This window comes from Solea senegalensis, linkage group LG17 (assembly GCF_019176455.1).
Source record: "Solea senegalensis isolate Sse05_10M linkage group LG17, IFAPA_SoseM_1, whole genome shotgun sequence".
NCBI lineage: Eukaryota > Metazoa > Chordata > Actinopteri > Pleuronectiformes > Soleidae > Solea > Solea senegalensis.
The window spans coordinates 3,095,906-3,114,587 of NC_058037.1; the positions used below are offsets into that span (position 1 = coordinate 3,095,906).

Below are 18,682 nucleotides of genomic sequence, written 5' to 3' on the forward strand. Positions count from 1 at the left end.
TTATAACCTAGTTTTTGTTCACAGCTGTACAGTGATTTCTTATAATCAAACAATTTTGCTACCACTGACTTACCGCTATCAGCATGGATGACATTGGTAATTCCAAGCATGGACATGCTACCAGATGTAGTTATTTTAAACCGTCCACCATTTTTAATATCCCTTCCTTTGAATTTCCACGCAGCACTTCTAATAACTCCAAGATCAAAATTGACAGGAGGCTCACACTTCAAGGAAATGCTGCTACCGGTGTAGGTAATGGCTGGAATGCTGAATGAAGTTGAACCTTTGTATAAAGCAAAATTGAACAACCAGGGAATCAGTCAAGTGAAATAAAAGATGTTACAATGCTAGCCTTCCATAACTTACTTTTGAAAAATGCAGAAATGGAGCCAGTGACAGGAGCAATGGAGCTCATTGCAGCTGGGAGTTTTTGGTTTTCTGCTGATAATCTATCATAGTCGACTTGTGTTGTCACCACAACAAAGTCTGTGATCACACTTCCTTCTCTGTAAGGACAATAATCCAAAATTAAGATGGGTCATGTGTCAAGATAACTACTTCAAAAATAGTTGTTCACAGCAGAAATGCCATACTGTACCTGAAACGCTTCACAAAACTAGTAAGATATCCTGGGATTTGGTCAAAATTCCCCTTTAACTGTGGGGGAAGGTGTGATTACAAATAACATAAATACAAGTAAACATACAAGGTAAATTGAGTATGGTTTCTACAGTTCACTTACCACTGAATCAATTCTTGATTTTAAATTCCTGTACTCGGTAGTTGTTGGATCACTCAATTCTGATGAATATTCCATGTCTAATCTCATTGACATTTCCACCTCAAATCCTGAGAAAAAAATATAAAAGATAAACAGATAAGATATGCACATTTTCCCTTCTATATAAACCGTGAAAGCATTAAGTCCAAAAGATCGGATATCCTTTAAAATAACTGTTTCTACAGCTTTGAAATATCAAGTGGCTAGTGAAATTGAACAAACTATTAAATGTATTAATATATACTCAATCAATACATTTAAATAACACAGTACATAATGTAACATATTGTGCTAGATTTTTTCTCTGTAAAACATTACCTGTGGGTGGTAAAGTGCTTTCCGGAGTGGTAGGAGTCGTGGTTGGAGGTGTAGTAGTTGTGGTGGGAGTAGTGGTAGTAGTGGTTGGAGGTGTAGTAGTTGTTGTTGTGGGAGTAGTGGTAGTAGTGGTTGGTGTAGTAGTTGTGGTGGGAGTAGTGGGAGGTGTAGTAGTTGTGGTGGGAGTAGTGGTAGTGTAGTAGTTGTGGTGGGAGTAGTGGTAGTGGTTGGAGGTGTGGTAGTTGTGGTGGGGTAGTGGTAGTAGTGGTTGGAGTGTAGTAGTTGTTGTTGTGGGAGTAGTGGTAGTAGTGGTTGGTGTAGTAGTTGTGGTGGGAGTAGTGGGAGGTGTAGTAGTTGTGGTGGGAGTAGTGGTAGTAGTGGTTGGAGGTGTAGTAGTTGTTGTGGGGTAGTGGTAGTAGTGGTTGGTGTGTGGTTGTGGTGGGGTGGGAGGTGTAGTAGTTGTGTGGGAGTAGTGGTAGGTGTAGTAGTTGTGGTGGGAGGGAGGTGTAGTAGTTGTGGTGGGGGTAGTGGTAGGTGTAGTAGTTGTGGTGGGAGTAGTGGTAGTAGTGGTTGGAGGTGTAGTAGTTGTTGTGGGAGTAGTGATAGTAGTGGTTGAGGTGGTAGTTGTTGTGGTGGGAGTAGTAGTGGTTGGAGGTGTAGTAGTTGTTGTGGTGGGAGTAGTGGTAGTAGTGGTTGGAGGTGTAGTAGTTGTTGTGGGAGTAGTGGTTGGAGGTGTAGTAGTAGTTGTGGTGGGAGTAGTGGTCGTAGTGGTTGGAGGTGTAGTAGTAGTTGTGGTGGGAGTAGTTGTGGTGGGAGTTGTGGTAGTAGTGGTTGTGGTAGGTGTAGTAGTGCTAACTGATGTAGAAGGAATTGTGGTATTAGTTGTTGTGGTGGGGGGAGTAGCGCTAGTTGTGCTCACTGATGTAGAAGAAGTTATGGTAGTACTGGTATTAATTGTTGTGGTGGGAGTAGTGGTATCAGTTGTGGTGGAAGTAGTGGGATTAGTTGTTATAGTGGGGGATGTAGTGCTAGTTGTGCCTACTGGTTCAGTGGTGGTTGTACTAGTATTAGTAGTTGTGGTGGGGGAAGTGGTACTAGTTGCACTAACTGGTGTGCTGGAAATTGTGGTAGTAGTGGCTGTGGTGGAGATAGAAGTAGTAATGTTAAATGGAGTTGTTATAACTGTTGTTGAATCTGAAAAACAAAGCACAACCAATCAATCAATAAAGTATAAAAAGTAATAAATATGTTAGTATTAGTAATTATCATCCAGTGGTTGTAAATTAAAATGAATGTAATTGGATTGTAAATGATAAAAATGTAAGTAAAGCAAGGTATAAAACACTTATATAACTCATATATATATAAGTTAAATATATAAATATATATATATAACTCTCAAAATTAGAAACTGCTGTTGTATAACCTGATATATGGAATATATTTCACATACATAACCACATTATTTTTTTCATTTTAAAAAAGATAAGTGATGGGAGCTTATGTTAAAGAACTGACTTCTTGTTCTTGGTGTTGCAGCTGTTGTAGAATTTAAAAAATAATAATTATATAAAAAATCATAAATAAAATAAAATAATAAACAAAATAATAAATAAATTATGACATTTGAAAACAGTTGCATCATTCATCATTCAGTGGCTTTGTAAGAGTTGTTATGAATGTATGAGAAAAAAAATCATTGCCTATAGCAGTAGTTCCCAAACTTTTTCTGTTGGGGGCCGAAAGAAATTTCCCGGGGCCCCGCGACATTTTTGCTTTAGCAATACAAATAACCTCAATATTGCTTTGTGAGAAAGCAATTTTCAAATAAAAATATGAAATGTGCAATTATAACAATAATAGCGTCATTTTTAAAACAATAAATACATTTGGATAACAAAGAATACTTCACAAATATCAATAATTTTCTGTGCAATTAATGTTTTGGTTTTAACAATACAAACGCTGTCCCCTGCCAATGTTTTGAGACACACACAGAGAGGTCTTTGGTGGCATTTTCTGGTCTTGGGTTTTGATCCTCGTGAATCGTTGTTGTTAGTTGCACAGTTTTCTTTTTGCCCCTCAGAAACTTCTCTATTATCCAAACCTTGTCACCAGTGTAGGTTTTGTTGTGGTACGTCACTTAAATGAGTCCAGCTTACAGCGAGACCAAAAGTTCCGCCTGCTAAACTTTAGTTAGGCCACCCCCCTGGAGAGTCTACACGCCCCCCAGTTTGAAAAAGGCTGGCTTATAGTTACATTTGAACAATTTATGTGTGACTTTATGATGCACAAGCACATTTTCACAGTGTTCATTGTCAAAATGAGCTTTCTTTTTAAACCCTTGTTAAAATTGTTGGTTGTAAAATTGATGTGTTGTCATTAAATATTTTCACACTGTTACCTATTGATTACTACCATAGTTAACATTTATTTTTTGTCTTACTTGTTACAGATGTCATTGCTGTAGTGTTTGTTGGAGCAGCTGTTGTCAAGTCTGAAAAGAGATTGGATGTTACGTATTTATTTAATTTAACTATTTTACTTGTTACTGGTGTTGCTGGTGTTGTTGAAACGGTAGTCGTGTTCACCCCTGTTGTGGTAGTCAAGTCTAAAAGGATGATATTGTTATGTTTTAACCATTAAAGTGGGAATTCCGCTCGTGAAGTTTAGCGTTACAAATTTAGCAGGTCAAGTACAAATGTGTTATTGTATTACGCACAGCCACATGTGCGCAATCTACACACGAACCTGGGTGTTTACAGAAACAACAATTTTTTATAACATTGTGCACACCAGATCATTTTCACAGAAGTTTTCATTTACTCACATAAACCCACATAAATACACCACCGAGCACTAGCATGACCAAGCCACACCTATAGGTGGCAGTATAAAGGGAATCATAGAGCCATTACAGCCAATCAGTTTTAATAATCATTGTTTTTCACTTTCTAAGTCCAGCCACTTACCCAACAGCCTATGTGCAGTTACAAATGTGTGTATAATTTGTTATTAGTAATTTGACACTACCAACATGTAGAACATCCCACAAACAATGGAAAACTGCCCAAATTAACAAATGTCATTCTTCTGAATGTGCTGAGTCAGACATTAGTTTCTGCTCAGTATATCACCATTACTTTTAATCCAAATTTAAGAATAACCACTACAACGATCTTGCCATTGTAGTACAATAGTAACAAACAATAAAGATTTACTGAAAACTTTATAGGTATACAAGCATTTTTCAAAGACTTACTGGTAACTGCAGTTGATGGTACAGATGTGGGTGTTGTACTGCCAGGTGTGGAATCTGGAATGTAAGGAACTCATATTTCAGTGCTGAATTATTTACAGAAAGAGAGAGACGGTCGTGACAAGACAATCACACTTTTGATTTTGAACGGAATAATAAATAATCACTTGGTAGAGTTGTTGATGGTTGGATTGTAGCTGTTGTGGTGTTGAAGTCTGTCGTAGAAAAAGTTGTCGAGTCTAAAGAAAAGATTTTAAGCTTTTTATTCACAACCTTCAAATTGCTATTTGCTGAGAATTAGAATGAACGGATGAAGAGATGAAGTGCGTACTGGTTACAGCTGGTTGTGAGGTGGTGGTGAGGGCTGTTGTGTTGAGCTCTTGTGTTGTGTCTGTGGAGAACAGTTGGAATAACGTGTCAGTGACATGTGTGCTTTCCCATGACACCTTTAAAAAAAACACAAACCCACCAATATAACATGGTACAATTTGAGATCATATAACATTTAACCCTTTAGAACACAGAGCATTTAGGCTTCCATTACTATGTTAACACATATATAAAGAGGCGATAAGAATGTGCAATATAGAGTGTCTTATATCCTTTTTTTTTTGTTTTTTACCAATATATAAACACATCTTAGCAAAACCTTTTTTTTTTCTTTTTTAAATCAGATTAAATTGGTGAAATTTCTAAATTGGTCAGTGTTTAAAGTTTGCTTGGCTTGTTTTTATAAAAAAAATAAAGAAAAGAAAAACTGTCTATTTTGTGACTTCTGCACAATTATCATAACTTTGACTCGACAAAATACCCATTTTGGAAAGCCTGAAAATGTGACCTATAAATATGTCCATATAAGGAGTTGTGTACTTTTCCCGTTGCAATTTACCAAGGGTGAGCACTAAGGATTAAAGGTTATGTATATATATATATATATATATATATATATATATATATATATATATATATATATATATATATATATATATATATACACACAGTATATATACAGTATATATATATATATATATATATATATATATATATATATATATATATATATATATATATATATATATACATATACATATATATATATATATATATATATACATATATATAAACTTATTAAAAAAAGGTTTGGCAATTATTTCTCCCCTTTAATAAAAAACTAGTGGTATTGTTTTTTATACTGTTGGAAAGCCTGATTATTTATCTTTACAACGAGGTACAATTTGTAAGGATTGTGCATTTGTGAAATTAACATTTAATTAGCGCCGCCCACTTGTGATTACATCACTCACAAATAACTGTTTAAAGAAGGTCTAGATGGAAAAATCTCCAACAGAGACAAATACGATTAAGGCCAGTGAGATAGATGCACTTCACCAGCTACCATGTCAGCCATCTGGGTTCTTTTTGTTTGTAAGCTCTCGGGTGCTTAGATTCACTTGCCTTAGCAACAACAACAGTCTGAGTAGAGTAACACCATGCTGGTAACATGACAGCAGGGGGCAGGAGAGGCCAATACAGCATTTTTATTGGTGCTACTGTGACATCGAATGGCACTGAAAGTTGCATGCACAACCTGGAATTGAATTAGTCAAACTGAAACCATGTACTGTATATAAAAGTAGACATAGTCTTCCAGTTGCAAAACAAACTCATGTTTTAGTACATAATATGTTTTGGGTCCCCAAAGAAATTTGCAGAATTGCACAGAAATTGTGATTTCTGTGCATTTAAGTTTGTAATTAATTTATAATATAAATAAATGAATGAATTGATTAATTAACCAAACATCTCTTGGAAATGATTTGTTTATGAATTCAAATTCCGATCTTTGGTTTTACGGATATAGCTTTCAAAAGTGGGTCCCCATATAAGAAGTTTGGGACCACTGTATTAGATGATACCAGCTGTCAATCACACATCTACCGTGCTATTTTTCTCTAAATGAGAACATCATTTACAAAATTAACATCATGTGCTAGTGGAGAAGAACTGAAACTAGCGATTGAGACCAATAACTGCACAGGACAACATTTACTGTTGTTATAAATCCAATTTCCTATATACTTCCAACCAAACAGAGTTCTTTTTGCAACTCCCTGGTGGATAACTGCGACAGCCAATAGACCGTGTCTATATTTATATACATATACATATACATACAGTTGAAATATCATGGCATACACTATATATTTGATTTGAATAAATACCAGTTATGGTTGGTGATGTTGGTGTTGGCGTTCCTGTGGTGTTTTGTGTTGTTACAGCAGTGGTGGCTGTTACAGAAACAAAGAAGTCATGAAAATCAGTCGTGACAGACACACTGTAGTTTGGATTATGTAATAGAAGCTCAGTGACTCAGAGTGATTATGGTCAAGTGAGGGAAGAAGTTTCCTACCGTTTGGAGGAGTTGGTGATGGACAAGTCAAGACATCTGTTGGAGAATAGTAGAAAAATAAATAACGCTGACGTTTAAGAGGTGTGCTCCAGTGACCTCCAGCATTTACCTGTCAGTGGCTGACAGTACTGTCCATCAGGAGGAAGACCATTGATGCAGCCACACGTGTCAGAGGTGATGTTGTCACACGATCCGTACGTTAAACACTGGTCACATGACCAGCGATACTGATCCTCACATCTGCACTGGTAACCACCGCTGTCTGGAGAACAAACTGAGGACAGAAACAAGAATTTGGACAAGAATTTGAATAATTATTTTCAGAAAAAGACATAATGTAAAAAGAACTATGCATTTCAGATACAGAAAGATGATATTGGACAAATATTAGATTTATAATGAGATTTTATAACAATATTATACTTTTTCTAATAGATCACCATGTGGGAGAATATGTGAGTGTAGTTTACCTGTAGTAATGTTGACGTCAGAGACTTGGATGTTGCTGTTAATGATGAGCGGGTAGCTGACGTTCCTCAGTCGCTCAATCACTGTAACATCTGTGGTGTTCAGCTCAATGAACAGAAGATATTCATGGACAACTGGAGAAGCTGCAGAGGAGACAAACTGAATCACGTCTGATCTGTGATCATGTGATGTTTCGGAGCAGAGTGATCAGTAAGAGTGAAAAGGTCTTACTTGTCGGTGATGGAGCGGGTGTCGTGACGGGACAAGACGTAAAGTCTGTGAGGAACGAGAGAGAAAAGAAGCAACTGAGTGAATTAAAAAAAAACTTTGACAAGACTATGATATTTCCAATTATACTGAACTGGAATTAAAACAATCTTGTGTCACAAATGAATTTCTTATTTTTATTTTAAGAACTGTAGCCACTACGACAGAGTATTAGGGCCACAATGACAATGTCCGTTATTTGATACTTAATAATTAAAGGAGTGTGGACAACTTGTATATGAGGAAAAGACATTGAAATGTAATTATGAGGTGTGAACAGCAGATGGCAGCATTTCCAAAAGTTTATTTGTGCTGATATGACCTGCTCAAAAGCATTATAACTTTTGACATTTTTAAACAGGTAAATCTTTCAATTCTAATTCACTTTCAGCTGCAAAAAAAACAATAAATGTCACATAAAACAGCTTAGATTAAAACAAAAACGTATTTGTTAACTGGTTATCTAATAGTAATAATCTTACTGTATTGGTCAACATGCTGACAGTACTGTCCATCAGGAGGAAGACCATCGATGCAGCCACACGTGTCAGAAGTGATGTTGTCACAGGATCCATACGCTAAACACTGGTCACATGACCAGCGATACTGATCCTCACATCTGCACTGGTAACCACCGCTGTCTGGAGAACAAACTGAGGACAGAAACAAGAAAAAGTCATAAATGTATATATGTATCACATTTCGCACACATCACTGAAAATGACGAATACCCAAAGAATTTGAATAAAAATTTGATTTTAGGAAAACAATACAGTCCTTTGCACTAAAATATTGGAAACACAGCTATGGATTTAATGTAAAGCACCTTTACAAATACAGCACTTATGTTTACCTGTAGTAATGTTGACGTCAGAGACTTGGATGTTGCTGTTAATGATGAGCGGGTAGCTGATGTTCCTCAGTCGCTCAATCACTGTAACATCTGTGGTGTTCAGCTCAATGAACAGAAGATATTCATGGACAACTGGAGAAGCTGCAGAGGAGACAAACTGAATCACGTCTGATCTGTGATCATGTGATGTTTCGGAGCAGAGTGATCAGTAAGAGTGAAAAGGTCTTACTTGTCGGTGATGGAGCGGGTGTCGTGACGGGACAAGACGTAAAGTCTGTGAGGAACGAGAGAGAAAAGAAGCAACTGAGTGAATTAAAAAAAAACTTTGACAAGACTATGATATTTCCAATTATACTGAACTGGAATTAAAACAATCTTGTGTCACAAATGATTTCTTTAGTATTTTTGAGTATTAGGGCCACAATGACAATGTCCGTTATTTGATACTTAATAATTAAAGGAGTGTGGACAACTTTTATGTGAGGAAAAGACATTGAAATGTAATTATGAGGTGTGAACAACAGATGGCAGCATTTCCAAAGGTTTATTTGTGACTGATAGCGTTATAACTTTTAACATTTTTAAACGGGTAAATCTTTCAATTCTGATTCACTTTCAGCTGCAAAAAACAATAAATGTCACATGAAAACAGATTAGATCAAGTATTTGTTAACTGGTCATCTAATAGTAATAATCTTACTGTATTGGTCAACATGCCGACAGTACTGTCCGTCAGGTGGAAGACCATCGATGCAGCCACACGTGTCAGAAGTGATGTTGTCACAGGATCCATACGCTAAACACTGGTCACATGACCAGCGATACTGATCCTCACATCTGCACTGGTAACCACCGCTGTCTGGAGAACAAACTGAGGACAGAAAAATTATATCATAAATATGTATGTTTATCACATTTCCAAGACATAATGTAGAAAAAAATCTAGATAAGACAAGATACAGTAATACTATATTGGACAAATTTTAGATTTATAATGAGATTTTATAACAATATTATACTTTTCCAAATAGATCACCCAGTGGGAGAATATGTGAGTGTAGTTTACCTGTAGTAATGTTGATGTCAGAGACTTGGATGTTGCTGTTAATGATGAGCGGGTAGCTGATGTTCCTCAGTCGCTCTATCACTGTAACATCTGTGGTGTTCAGCTCAATGAACAGAAGATATTCATGGACAACTGGAGAAGCTGCAGAGGAGACAAACTGAATCATGTCTGATCTGAAAGTGTGATATTTTATGTGATGTTCCTGAGCCGTGTCGCCTTCTCGGTCTTACTTGTTGGTGATGGAGCGGGTGTTGTGACGGGACAAGACGTAAAGTCTGTGAGGAACGAGAGAGAACAGTGGAAACAGAAGCAAATCTGTATGTGTACTTAAGATAATCTACATACAATAAATAATCCTCAAAATGTTTCAGTATTTTTATCTCAGTTGCTTACTGTATTGGTCAACATGCCGACAGTACTGTCCATCTGGAGGAAGACCATCGATGCAGCCACACGTGTCAGAGGTGATGTTGTCACAGGGTCCATACGTTAAACACTGGTCACATGACCAGCGATACTGATCCTCACATCTGCACTGGTAACCACCGCTGTCTGGAGAACAAACTGAGGACAGAAAGACAATCATTTTGAAGAAAGTGTTTCTAGACTCACAGTTAAAAAAAAACAAATTAGTCATAAGTCAATATATTGATCACATTTTCAAGACTTTACACTAAACGCGCTGGAAATTAGATCATATCTCTATCACGGAACTGACCACATTTAAAGATGAAATAAAAAAATAAAAAAATTCCATTGTTTAAACAGTAAATCATCAATTTCTATACATACCAAACATATTTGCTGGGATTCAAATTAAAAAGACTCCTCCACATTTGCTAAATCACAACATGACAGATGAACAAAATGTAACGATCAGTTTGTTTTGATATTCAGAGGCAAGACAAAAACATACGTGCACGCTTTATTCTTACCTGTGGAAATGTTGATGCCATATATCTGTATGCTGTTACTGACGTAGATGGGATAAGTGATGTTGCTCAGAATGGCCCTCAGCGTGTTCACCACGCCAGCGTCTGAGATGTGTAACTCAAAAGAAACGAGGCTTTCATAAACAAGTGGCGGAGCTGCACAAGCAGAGAGAGAGACAACACGGTTCAGTGGTGGAACATGATGTTTAACACGATTCATTTAACTTCGGCGACGTCTGCTCCGCTTTACCTGTTGTTGTCGAAGGACACGCTGTAAGTTGTGTAGAGGGAAACAAAGATTTGTTAGAGATTGTGTTTATGGACACACACGAGGTAAAACATCACACGTCACTTTCAAGTTGCTGAATTTTTTTTCCAAGCTTTTAATTAAGATTTATTAAATAATACGTGCATAAAGTGAAGTTCTGATGGAATAGACATACACAATGCTGTTTAACCTATTTAAAATAATATGAGAAAAAGCAGGTGCGAGACATAAAGTCTTATTTGCTAATTTACTTTTCTGCAAACCACAAAAATGTTGTATTTGTACCTCACGTGAAGAAAAACACATGATAAAATGTACATTTCGTCTTTTTTTTCATACAGATCATATCAGAAATTGCAAAATGAGGAGCAGCAGATTCATTTGTGATCAGTTTGACACCAACGCTGCTCACACAGTGCTGTGTATTTATAACTCTTACAGCATTACTTGGAATAAATCTTTTTTTATGCAGTGCATTTCAAACAACTGTAAAAGTCAAACTAGGGGTAATGAGTTAAGAGCAACTGGTGAAGACAACAAATAACGAAAATAATGATATTAATAATTAGGGATAACACAGTGGTTAAAAATAGTCTAAAATGGTGCAGTATGACAGTAAAAGTTACAGTTACATAAGACACAATAGCCATAAAATATGCACATAGTATTCAAAATAATTAAATAAAACCCAGAATGATAAAATATCTAAATAATAGGCAATGCAATTTTCAGCACTCACACAATAAAACAGGCCAGTGAGATTCAGTTAATAAACGTCAATAGCCAGATTTGCGAAACACCGACATTTATTTAAAAATCATTCTTTCAGACATTCAGCTTTTTCAGATTAAACTGTTTTGTACATTATTCCAAAGCTGATGGAGCTGCAGAGTGAAATGTCTTTTTGTCCTAATTCAGTGCTAACCTCTGGGACATTTAATAAAACTAGGTCCTGCAGGTGTCGGGTCATCATTTCCACCACTTTTGAGAATAATGTAGAAACTTAGATAAGTGTGTAAGCTTTGTACTCACTTTGATTGTGCATCAGTTGACAGTAATGTCCATCCGTGGGAAAAGCTCTGACACAACTGCACGTGTTTGTGTCCCTGTCACACGGTTCGTATGCGGCACATGTGTCGCAGGGCCAGAGGTAGTCGTCCTCACAGCTGCACTGGAAACCGGCGCCGCCATCGTAACTGCAAACTTTTAAAAAACACACGTTTTTGTCTTGTTTTTTTTAATCCAACACAGAAACATATCATGCTTTTTTAATAGTTTACAAAAGATTTGCTCTTACCTGTAGTCAAATTGGCATCAGAGATGTTTATCTGGGTGCTGATTTGAACCGGGAAGCTCATATTCTGCACGGCGTTTCTCAGCTGATCTGCATCTGTAGTGTTCACCTCAATGAAAATCTGGTATTCATATGTGATTGGAGGCACTGTGGGAAAAAAAAACATACTCATAAATCATGTTTTTAAATGTTTTTTCTGTTAAATGGACAGACAATGAGATTGTTGTTGTTCTTACCAATAAATATGATGTCAATTTGTGTGATGTTAATCATGTCGTTTACTTCAACAGGGAAACTCATGTTCTCCAAAGCGTCCCTCAATTGTTCCATCGCTTCGATATCGCTGACCCCGATTTCCACCTGAACTATGTATTCATACAGCGGCACGACTTCAAGGTACACAAGAAAATGACGCCTTAAGTGAACGACTGTGGGTTTTTGTTTTTTTTTTTTATAAAACAGTGGAACTGTTAAAGTTCCTCGTCAGTAAAGTCTCGTTCACCTGTCTTCGGCTGGCAGTACTGTCCACTGGCGGGAAGACTGTTGATGCATCCACACGTGGCATTGACGGACCCATCGCAGGCTCCATAGGTAACACAGTTGTTAAAGGACCAAACGTACTGATCCTCACATATGCACTGGAAGTTGCTGCCATTTGGGTAACACACTTAAAAAAGAGCAAAAAACAAACAAACAAAACAATATATAAGAATATATAATGATAATGTATATAACACTGTAGACCAGAGGTGTATAACTTAGGGGTGGCGACCTCCTCCTACATTCAATACAATACTCGATCAATATAATATTGCAATATTGCGATCAATATAATTATATATTTTTTTGTATATGTATATATATATATATATATATATATATATATATATATATATATATATATATATATATATATATATATATATAGATATACATATATATGTATATATATACATACAGTAAGCCTGTTTACAGTTATCCACGTTACAATTTACATACTTTTAGATTTGTTTTTGTATGTTTTTTTGACATTCATTCATGACATTCACATTCATTCATTCATTCATTTTAATTTATTCAACATTTTAAATTTGCTTGAAAAATACGTTTTATTATGAAGTTTACACTATTCCATATTAAAACACTTTTACTTCAGTACTCATCATTATGAATATCTTTACTGCGATATCACGATGAAACAGGCGATTTTCCCCGATGCTCATTGGCTCCCAGGTCATTTGACTTTGACACCCGTGCTTGTGAATGAAATGGTATTCTATGGCATCATGAGCAAGACACAAGAATCAAGACGAACAATGCCGAACTGTAGATCAGGTACTATTTTGGTACTATTTTGTAGTGGAAAACCAACCTAAACCGTGCTGTGCCGTGCTGAGGCGAGTTGAGGCAAGCCTCACCTTTTCCATAGGTGGAAAAGGGGCTGAAGAGTACAACAAACAAACAGGACTCAACCCCTGTCCACTCACTCTGTACACTACCCCTGCGTCTGCACATACAAACGGTGTGTCGCCTCATGAAGGGCCGTCAAAAAACCAGTTAGTGCGGAGAGAGTGAGTAACCTGTTCAGCTCTTAAAAACAAGTCAGCATCAGGAATCCTAGCAGGAAGTGTAACAGGAGAACGAGGAGGAAACAATGTCCAGTTGCAAGAGTTCTGTCTTTCAAAATTGTCAAGTATTCTCACGCAAATGCTTTTCTCATGCTGATTTCACAAAGTTGGGAAAAACTCATTATGGTGCTATTATGGTGCTGGAGAGACATTGCTTATTCTGTTCATTGCATAAACTGAATTGTACTTGTGGGGGAACACGTGATATAGATATTTAAATGTTAATATTCAACTTTTAACAAGGATTAAAACAAATTAGCCACCAATATCTGTACTATTGAGCATTAAAACTGTACATTATACATACACACATATATACATATATGTATATATATATATATATATACATAAAGAAATACTAATTTTAACTTGTTACAAGCATAACAATCTGATTCTTTCTTTAGTGTAAGAGTAAAACATTTGGAATCCTGCTGGTTGTAAAGAGCATAAGTGATAAGTGCTATGTTTGCTCTGAATTCAGTCTTTCCTTCACTTCTTGTGAAAAAAAGAACGGAAGTACAGAAAATAAATCACGGTCTTTTGTCTCCAGCTATAGATAAGGGGGCAGGGGAAGTCCCTGTGCATGAGGAAGAATTTGAAATATTCACTGTGACAGCTGTATTCACTGACATGAAGTGAACATAGCAGCTGAAATAACAGGTTTATGATTTCACACACTCTAACCCATTGTTAGCAAAGTTTGCGTTCATTTGCTGTCATTGAAGTGACTTAAAACAGTGTGTGCAGTTTAGTTTAATGCTACAACACTGGTCACCTTTGCTTTACACTCTTTTGTCTTTGTTCATTGTGTCTTATTTCTTACTTTAGTTACCATGTAAGATGCTAGAACAGTCCTCCTTCCTGGTTTGGCCATAACAGGAGATCAAGGGTTAAGCCCGCTGAAAAACAGTGGGTGCTAGGCCTTTTTTTTCTTTAGTTTTTAGTAGTTTTTGTAGTTTATTTTTATTTATTTTTTTCGGGCAACCCATTGCCTAGTGGAAAGGGAACTCGGATGGTTGCCAGCTTGAATCCTGACAGATCAAGGGCTGGGGCCCCTCTGACGAAGGAACCCAAATGCCATTGCTCCCCATTGATTGGTTAAATTAGATAATCCCTAGTGCCCAGCCCCATGATACATGTGAACATAATGAACTGGTGCAAATCAACATCAACATTATGCCTTTTTTTATCAACATTTTGCAAAATTACAACGTTCTCCAGAGAGTGACATGTAGGCAAGAAGCAGATCACTTTGTGAGCAGGTTGACACCAAATATTGCTCATGATGTGATGTGTTTTTTTATGGCTTTTACAGTGTTCTGTGGACATGATGGTGTGTTTTAACCCTGAAGAGCATCAACCTTTTCAAAACAACTCCCACAGCTGTCCATATAAGGGCAATTAGTTAAGAGCAACTGGTGAACAACTACAAAATAAAAACAAATAGCAGGGTACACACGCAGTCAGCCTTGATTTAGTGACTTTTGTGCCACTGTGCCAACACTTAATCACATTCATATTGAGGAAAAGCCACAAAGAGACAAAACAACCATTCACTCACTTATGGTCAATTTAACATGTCCAATTTACCTCTGCAGGTTTATGGACTGTTATGGAGAACCTGAGGAAAACCCACGCACACACGTGGAGAACATGTAGAAAGGCCTTTTTGCTGCAAGGCAACAGTGCTAACAACTACAAGACAATGGCATTTTGGCAAGGAAGCCGTGCTGTCCAAATCCATATATGCCACAAAATACATCAGGCAACTTTTTAGCTCCAACTAAAGACTGTTCTTCATTATAAATCACAGTGTTAGATTAGATCATCTCTCCTAAGCCAACACCGTGAGCCAAACTCTTTGGAGTCAGGAGTATGTTTTCCAATCTCCTGCAGTTTACCTACCTCGCTGGTTCTCTGACCTTTGACCTTCCCCTATATAATTTCCCTACCACAGCTCATGTATTATAAGATGATGGATAGCTTTTGTGCCCCGGGGGAAGCCAAAACAGTTGGGGAATTACCAGATCACAAAAGATCCCGAGAGGCAGCAAGAGTGGATCACTCCATATCAGATAGAACGCAGTTGTTCATTTCACATGCTTTGATTGCACTGCCTGACATTCTCCACAGTAAGATGATAGAACATTTATCAGAAAGTTGTCAGAATACTGCAGGTCTGGAATAATGTTCTATACTAGTGTCACAATGGCCAGATATATTCAATCTGTCATGTTCTGAAAAACTGGTACTTGATACGAGCATTGATCATTTTTATAGTAGCTTTTCCTGCCACCACGGTGGTGTCACATGACGTCTAGAGCTCTATGAATGAAGTTGTTTGTGCTCGCGGTTGCATTAATTAACAGTTATCTGTCATTGTCATGAGCAACTGCACGTGTAATGCTACTAACTGACCCCTGATTTTATTCTCAATGCAATTTTTAAGTGAAGTATTCTGAGATATAATTGTACAAATGTTGTGAAATGAACCTAAAACAAGAAAACTGTGGGCATGGTGACATTGACTTGACTTCTTCCAGATAACTAAACTTAAAATGACACAATAGACACTTTTGTCCTGCAGTGATGCCACCAGATGTTTGGACAGAGGTGTTCCTCTCTGAAACTATGAAACCTCAAACACCACAAAGCTCATGCACATTTTTACATGTACAGGAAATCTGGAAGTGATGCACCTGATTCACAAAATTAGTTCAGACCATTGGGCGCTCCGTTCTTACCCGTGGTGATGTCGATGTTCGTGACGTTCACAGCGGGACCCAGGGTGAGGAAAAAGCTGCCGTTGCTCAGGAGGCTCCTGAGATGGTCCACTGCCTCAACATCTGTCACACTCAGCTCCAGCTCCACCTCATACTCGTTGAGATCTAGCAGTTCTGCAGATAAAGTACAACATGATCCAGTATTCTTTTTTTTTGTTTGTTTCATACCATTGTAGGCACTTTAGGAAAAGAGCACACGTATGAATAATCCACATATCAATGGCAGAGTCCCTTTTAAGCCTGCACCAGAGGATAATCCGGCCCCTCTAACAATTGTGGGTGGCTTCTGATTTAAGGCTAACAGACGCCATTTTAAGAGTCTTCCTGAGTTCAAATAGTTTTATATTTACGACTGATGAACCTTGCAATAACCAATGAGAACAAATTGAGCGGTAAAAGGATGTTGCATACTTATGTTTAGAACTGTAACTTATACAAGCCAAGTTGATTCCGTCTTCTCAGCCACAGCTTCGTCTACAGTTTATTGCGTTTCTCAGGACAAAACATTGTACACACACACACACACAACAGCTATTAAAGCCCACATAGACCGGAAGCTCTAATTAACGCTGCGTTTGTGTGTATCTGCGTCATTACATCGTTTATGAAACCCTAAAGTTTCAGAACAAACAGTTCAGCCACTGCTGAGAAAATAGTGTTGTATTGTTTTCCTGGGTTCTGCGAAGTGGATCGGCACTTCCTTAATTTGGTGTCGTCATCAGAAATCCTCACCACTCCTCTCACCACCGTAGCGCCTCCTGGTGCGGGCACTAGTCCAGGCACATCCGGTTGCGTACATTCAACCACAGAAGAAGAAGAACTACTCTCGTTGTAGCTGCTGAGATGCAGAGCATCCACCGTGCCAGAGGGGGAGCTGTGTATCTGAGAGCTGGCCTATCTATTATGTCACTTCCAGGTACCTGGCCAATCACAGGACAGTGGGAAACCTCTCGTTGACTGGCCAATCACAACACAGTCCACATTCTAGGGGTGTGGTTTTGGTCTGAAACAGCGCGGCTGACGAGAGCGTCAGTGAGGAGATATTTTGATCAGCTCGGTTGCAGCGATTAGGAGGTTTTTAACCATGAAAACAAGTTAATATATGTAAGTAGACCTCCATAACTAACATATATGTGTGATACAAGCATTCTATGTCACCTTTACCTCGACTTTTCTCAGGATTAAAACATTAAACATCAGTGACAAAGTTCATTGTGCCTCTCGTCTCACATGTTTTTAAAATCAATCCACTAACCCTGAGGGAAAGGCTCACACTGTCCTGACAACTTGAAATATCCAGAGCCATTGTTTATTTAATCAGTATAATCATATCAAGACAAGCTTGTGAAAACACTACCTATACCAATACCTTTGGTATAAGGAAGTTCAGAATTATGGTAAGTACTAAGTAAGAGTAGCCAAGCATGTTAGGTTGTGATCTAATTACCTGATATTGGCTGACAGGACCGGCTGTCAGCAGGAATGTCATTGATGCAGTTACAGATACTGCTCCATGTGTGATCGCAGGCTCCGTATGTAACACAGGTGCTGTACGACCACGCGAAACCCTCCTCACATCTGCACTGGAAGCCGGAGCCGTTTGAGGAACACACTGTCATGAGAAGACGTTCTGATCAACAACCGTGACTCCTGGCAAAAATGTTTACCACCAGATTTTGTCGGCCGAGGATTTGCCGCTCACCTGTTGTGATGCCGATGTCCGAGATTTCCGTGCCGTTATCAACGCGTATGGGGAGACTAGTGGCGTTCAAGGCAGCGCGGACCTGCTCAAGTGCTTCTGCATCAGAGATGTTGACTGCAATGTCAACAACGTAAGTCCGCTGGTCTGGAAGCACTGTAGGGAAAGAAGAGAGAGTTGAGGTGCTGAAAGACTCAAACTACCTCTGCAGACATTTAGCTAAGCTCATAAAGTTGGTTTAGTTATTAAACATGTAATGGGAGTGAGGGCGGCCTGGCTGTTTTATAGCTTGAGGCAGTGATCTGCTGGAATTCCAGAGAAATCTACGTCTGTAATATAACATTTTGGAAAACATGTAAAAAAAAATTACAAAAACACAACATTTCGGGAAGCAAAGCATTCGATTAAGAGTAGTGAAATTCTGTCATTGGTTTAATCCTAAAGGGATTTAAAGGGATAGTTCAGGGTTGTTGTTTTTTTCAGTGTGGTTATGTCAGGTAATGACTTTTCTGTCTCAAGGTATTGAGAAAAAAAGGCTGTCAGTGGGGACAAACGACTTTCCTCAAAAAATATACAACATTTGCCTCTTTAATTCGCCGTAAGACAGCCTTTTTTGACACTTTGTAAACTGCTCACACCAAAGTCCATTGAGAAAA

General features: G+C 37.9%; 1 protein-coding gene across 1 annotated transcript in view; it reads right to left on the minus strand.

Annotated features, from left to right (window-relative positions):
* Window positions 1–18,682, minus strand: part of LOC122784488 (uncharacterized threonine-rich GPI-anchored glycoprotein PJ4664.02-like) — a 28,419-nt gene that overhangs the window by 5,553 nt on the left and 4,184 nt on the right. Inside the window, exons 5-34 of the mRNA XM_044049785.1 lie at window positions 18,030–18,182; window positions 17,775–17,939; window positions 16,289–16,441; window positions 12,419–12,583; window positions 12,153–12,305; window positions 11,920–12,063; window positions 11,655–11,825; window positions 10,605–10,625; window positions 10,358–10,510; window positions 9,816–9,986; window positions 9,653–9,697; window positions 9,423–9,563; window positions 9,057–9,227; window positions 8,586–8,630; window positions 8,357–8,497; window positions 7,986–8,156; window positions 7,468–7,512; window positions 7,239–7,379; window positions 6,878–7,042; window positions 6,769–6,804; window positions 6,581–6,646; window positions 4,690–4,749; window positions 4,526–4,597; window positions 4,362–4,415; window positions 3,546–3,596; window positions 1,103–2,293; window positions 746–852; window positions 602–660; window positions 370–509; window positions 74–286 (exon numbers count right to left, since the gene is read on the minus strand). Of these exons, the coding sequence (XP_043905720.1) occupies window positions 74–286; window positions 370–509; window positions 602–660; window positions 746–852; window positions 1,103–2,293; window positions 3,546–3,596; window positions 4,362–4,415; window positions 4,526–4,597; window positions 4,690–4,749; window positions 6,581–6,646; window positions 6,769–6,804; window positions 6,878–7,042; window positions 7,239–7,379; window positions 7,468–7,512; window positions 7,986–8,156; window positions 8,357–8,497; window positions 8,586–8,630; window positions 9,057–9,227; window positions 9,423–9,563; window positions 9,653–9,697; window positions 9,816–9,986; window positions 10,358–10,510; window positions 10,605–10,625; window positions 11,655–11,825; window positions 11,920–12,063; window positions 12,153–12,305; window positions 12,419–12,583; window positions 16,289–16,441; window positions 17,775–17,939; window positions 18,030–18,182 (4,563 nt within the window). The remainder of the gene's footprint in view (window positions 1–73; window positions 287–369; window positions 510–601; window positions 661–745; window positions 853–1,102; window positions 2,294–3,545; window positions 3,597–4,361; window positions 4,416–4,525; window positions 4,598–4,689; window positions 4,750–6,580; window positions 6,647–6,768; window positions 6,805–6,877; window positions 7,043–7,238; window positions 7,380–7,467; window positions 7,513–7,985; window positions 8,157–8,356; window positions 8,498–8,585; window positions 8,631–9,056; window positions 9,228–9,422; window positions 9,564–9,652; window positions 9,698–9,815; window positions 9,987–10,357; window positions 10,511–10,604; window positions 10,626–11,654; window positions 11,826–11,919; window positions 12,064–12,152; window positions 12,306–12,418; window positions 12,584–16,288; window positions 16,442–17,774; window positions 17,940–18,029; window positions 18,183–18,682) is intronic.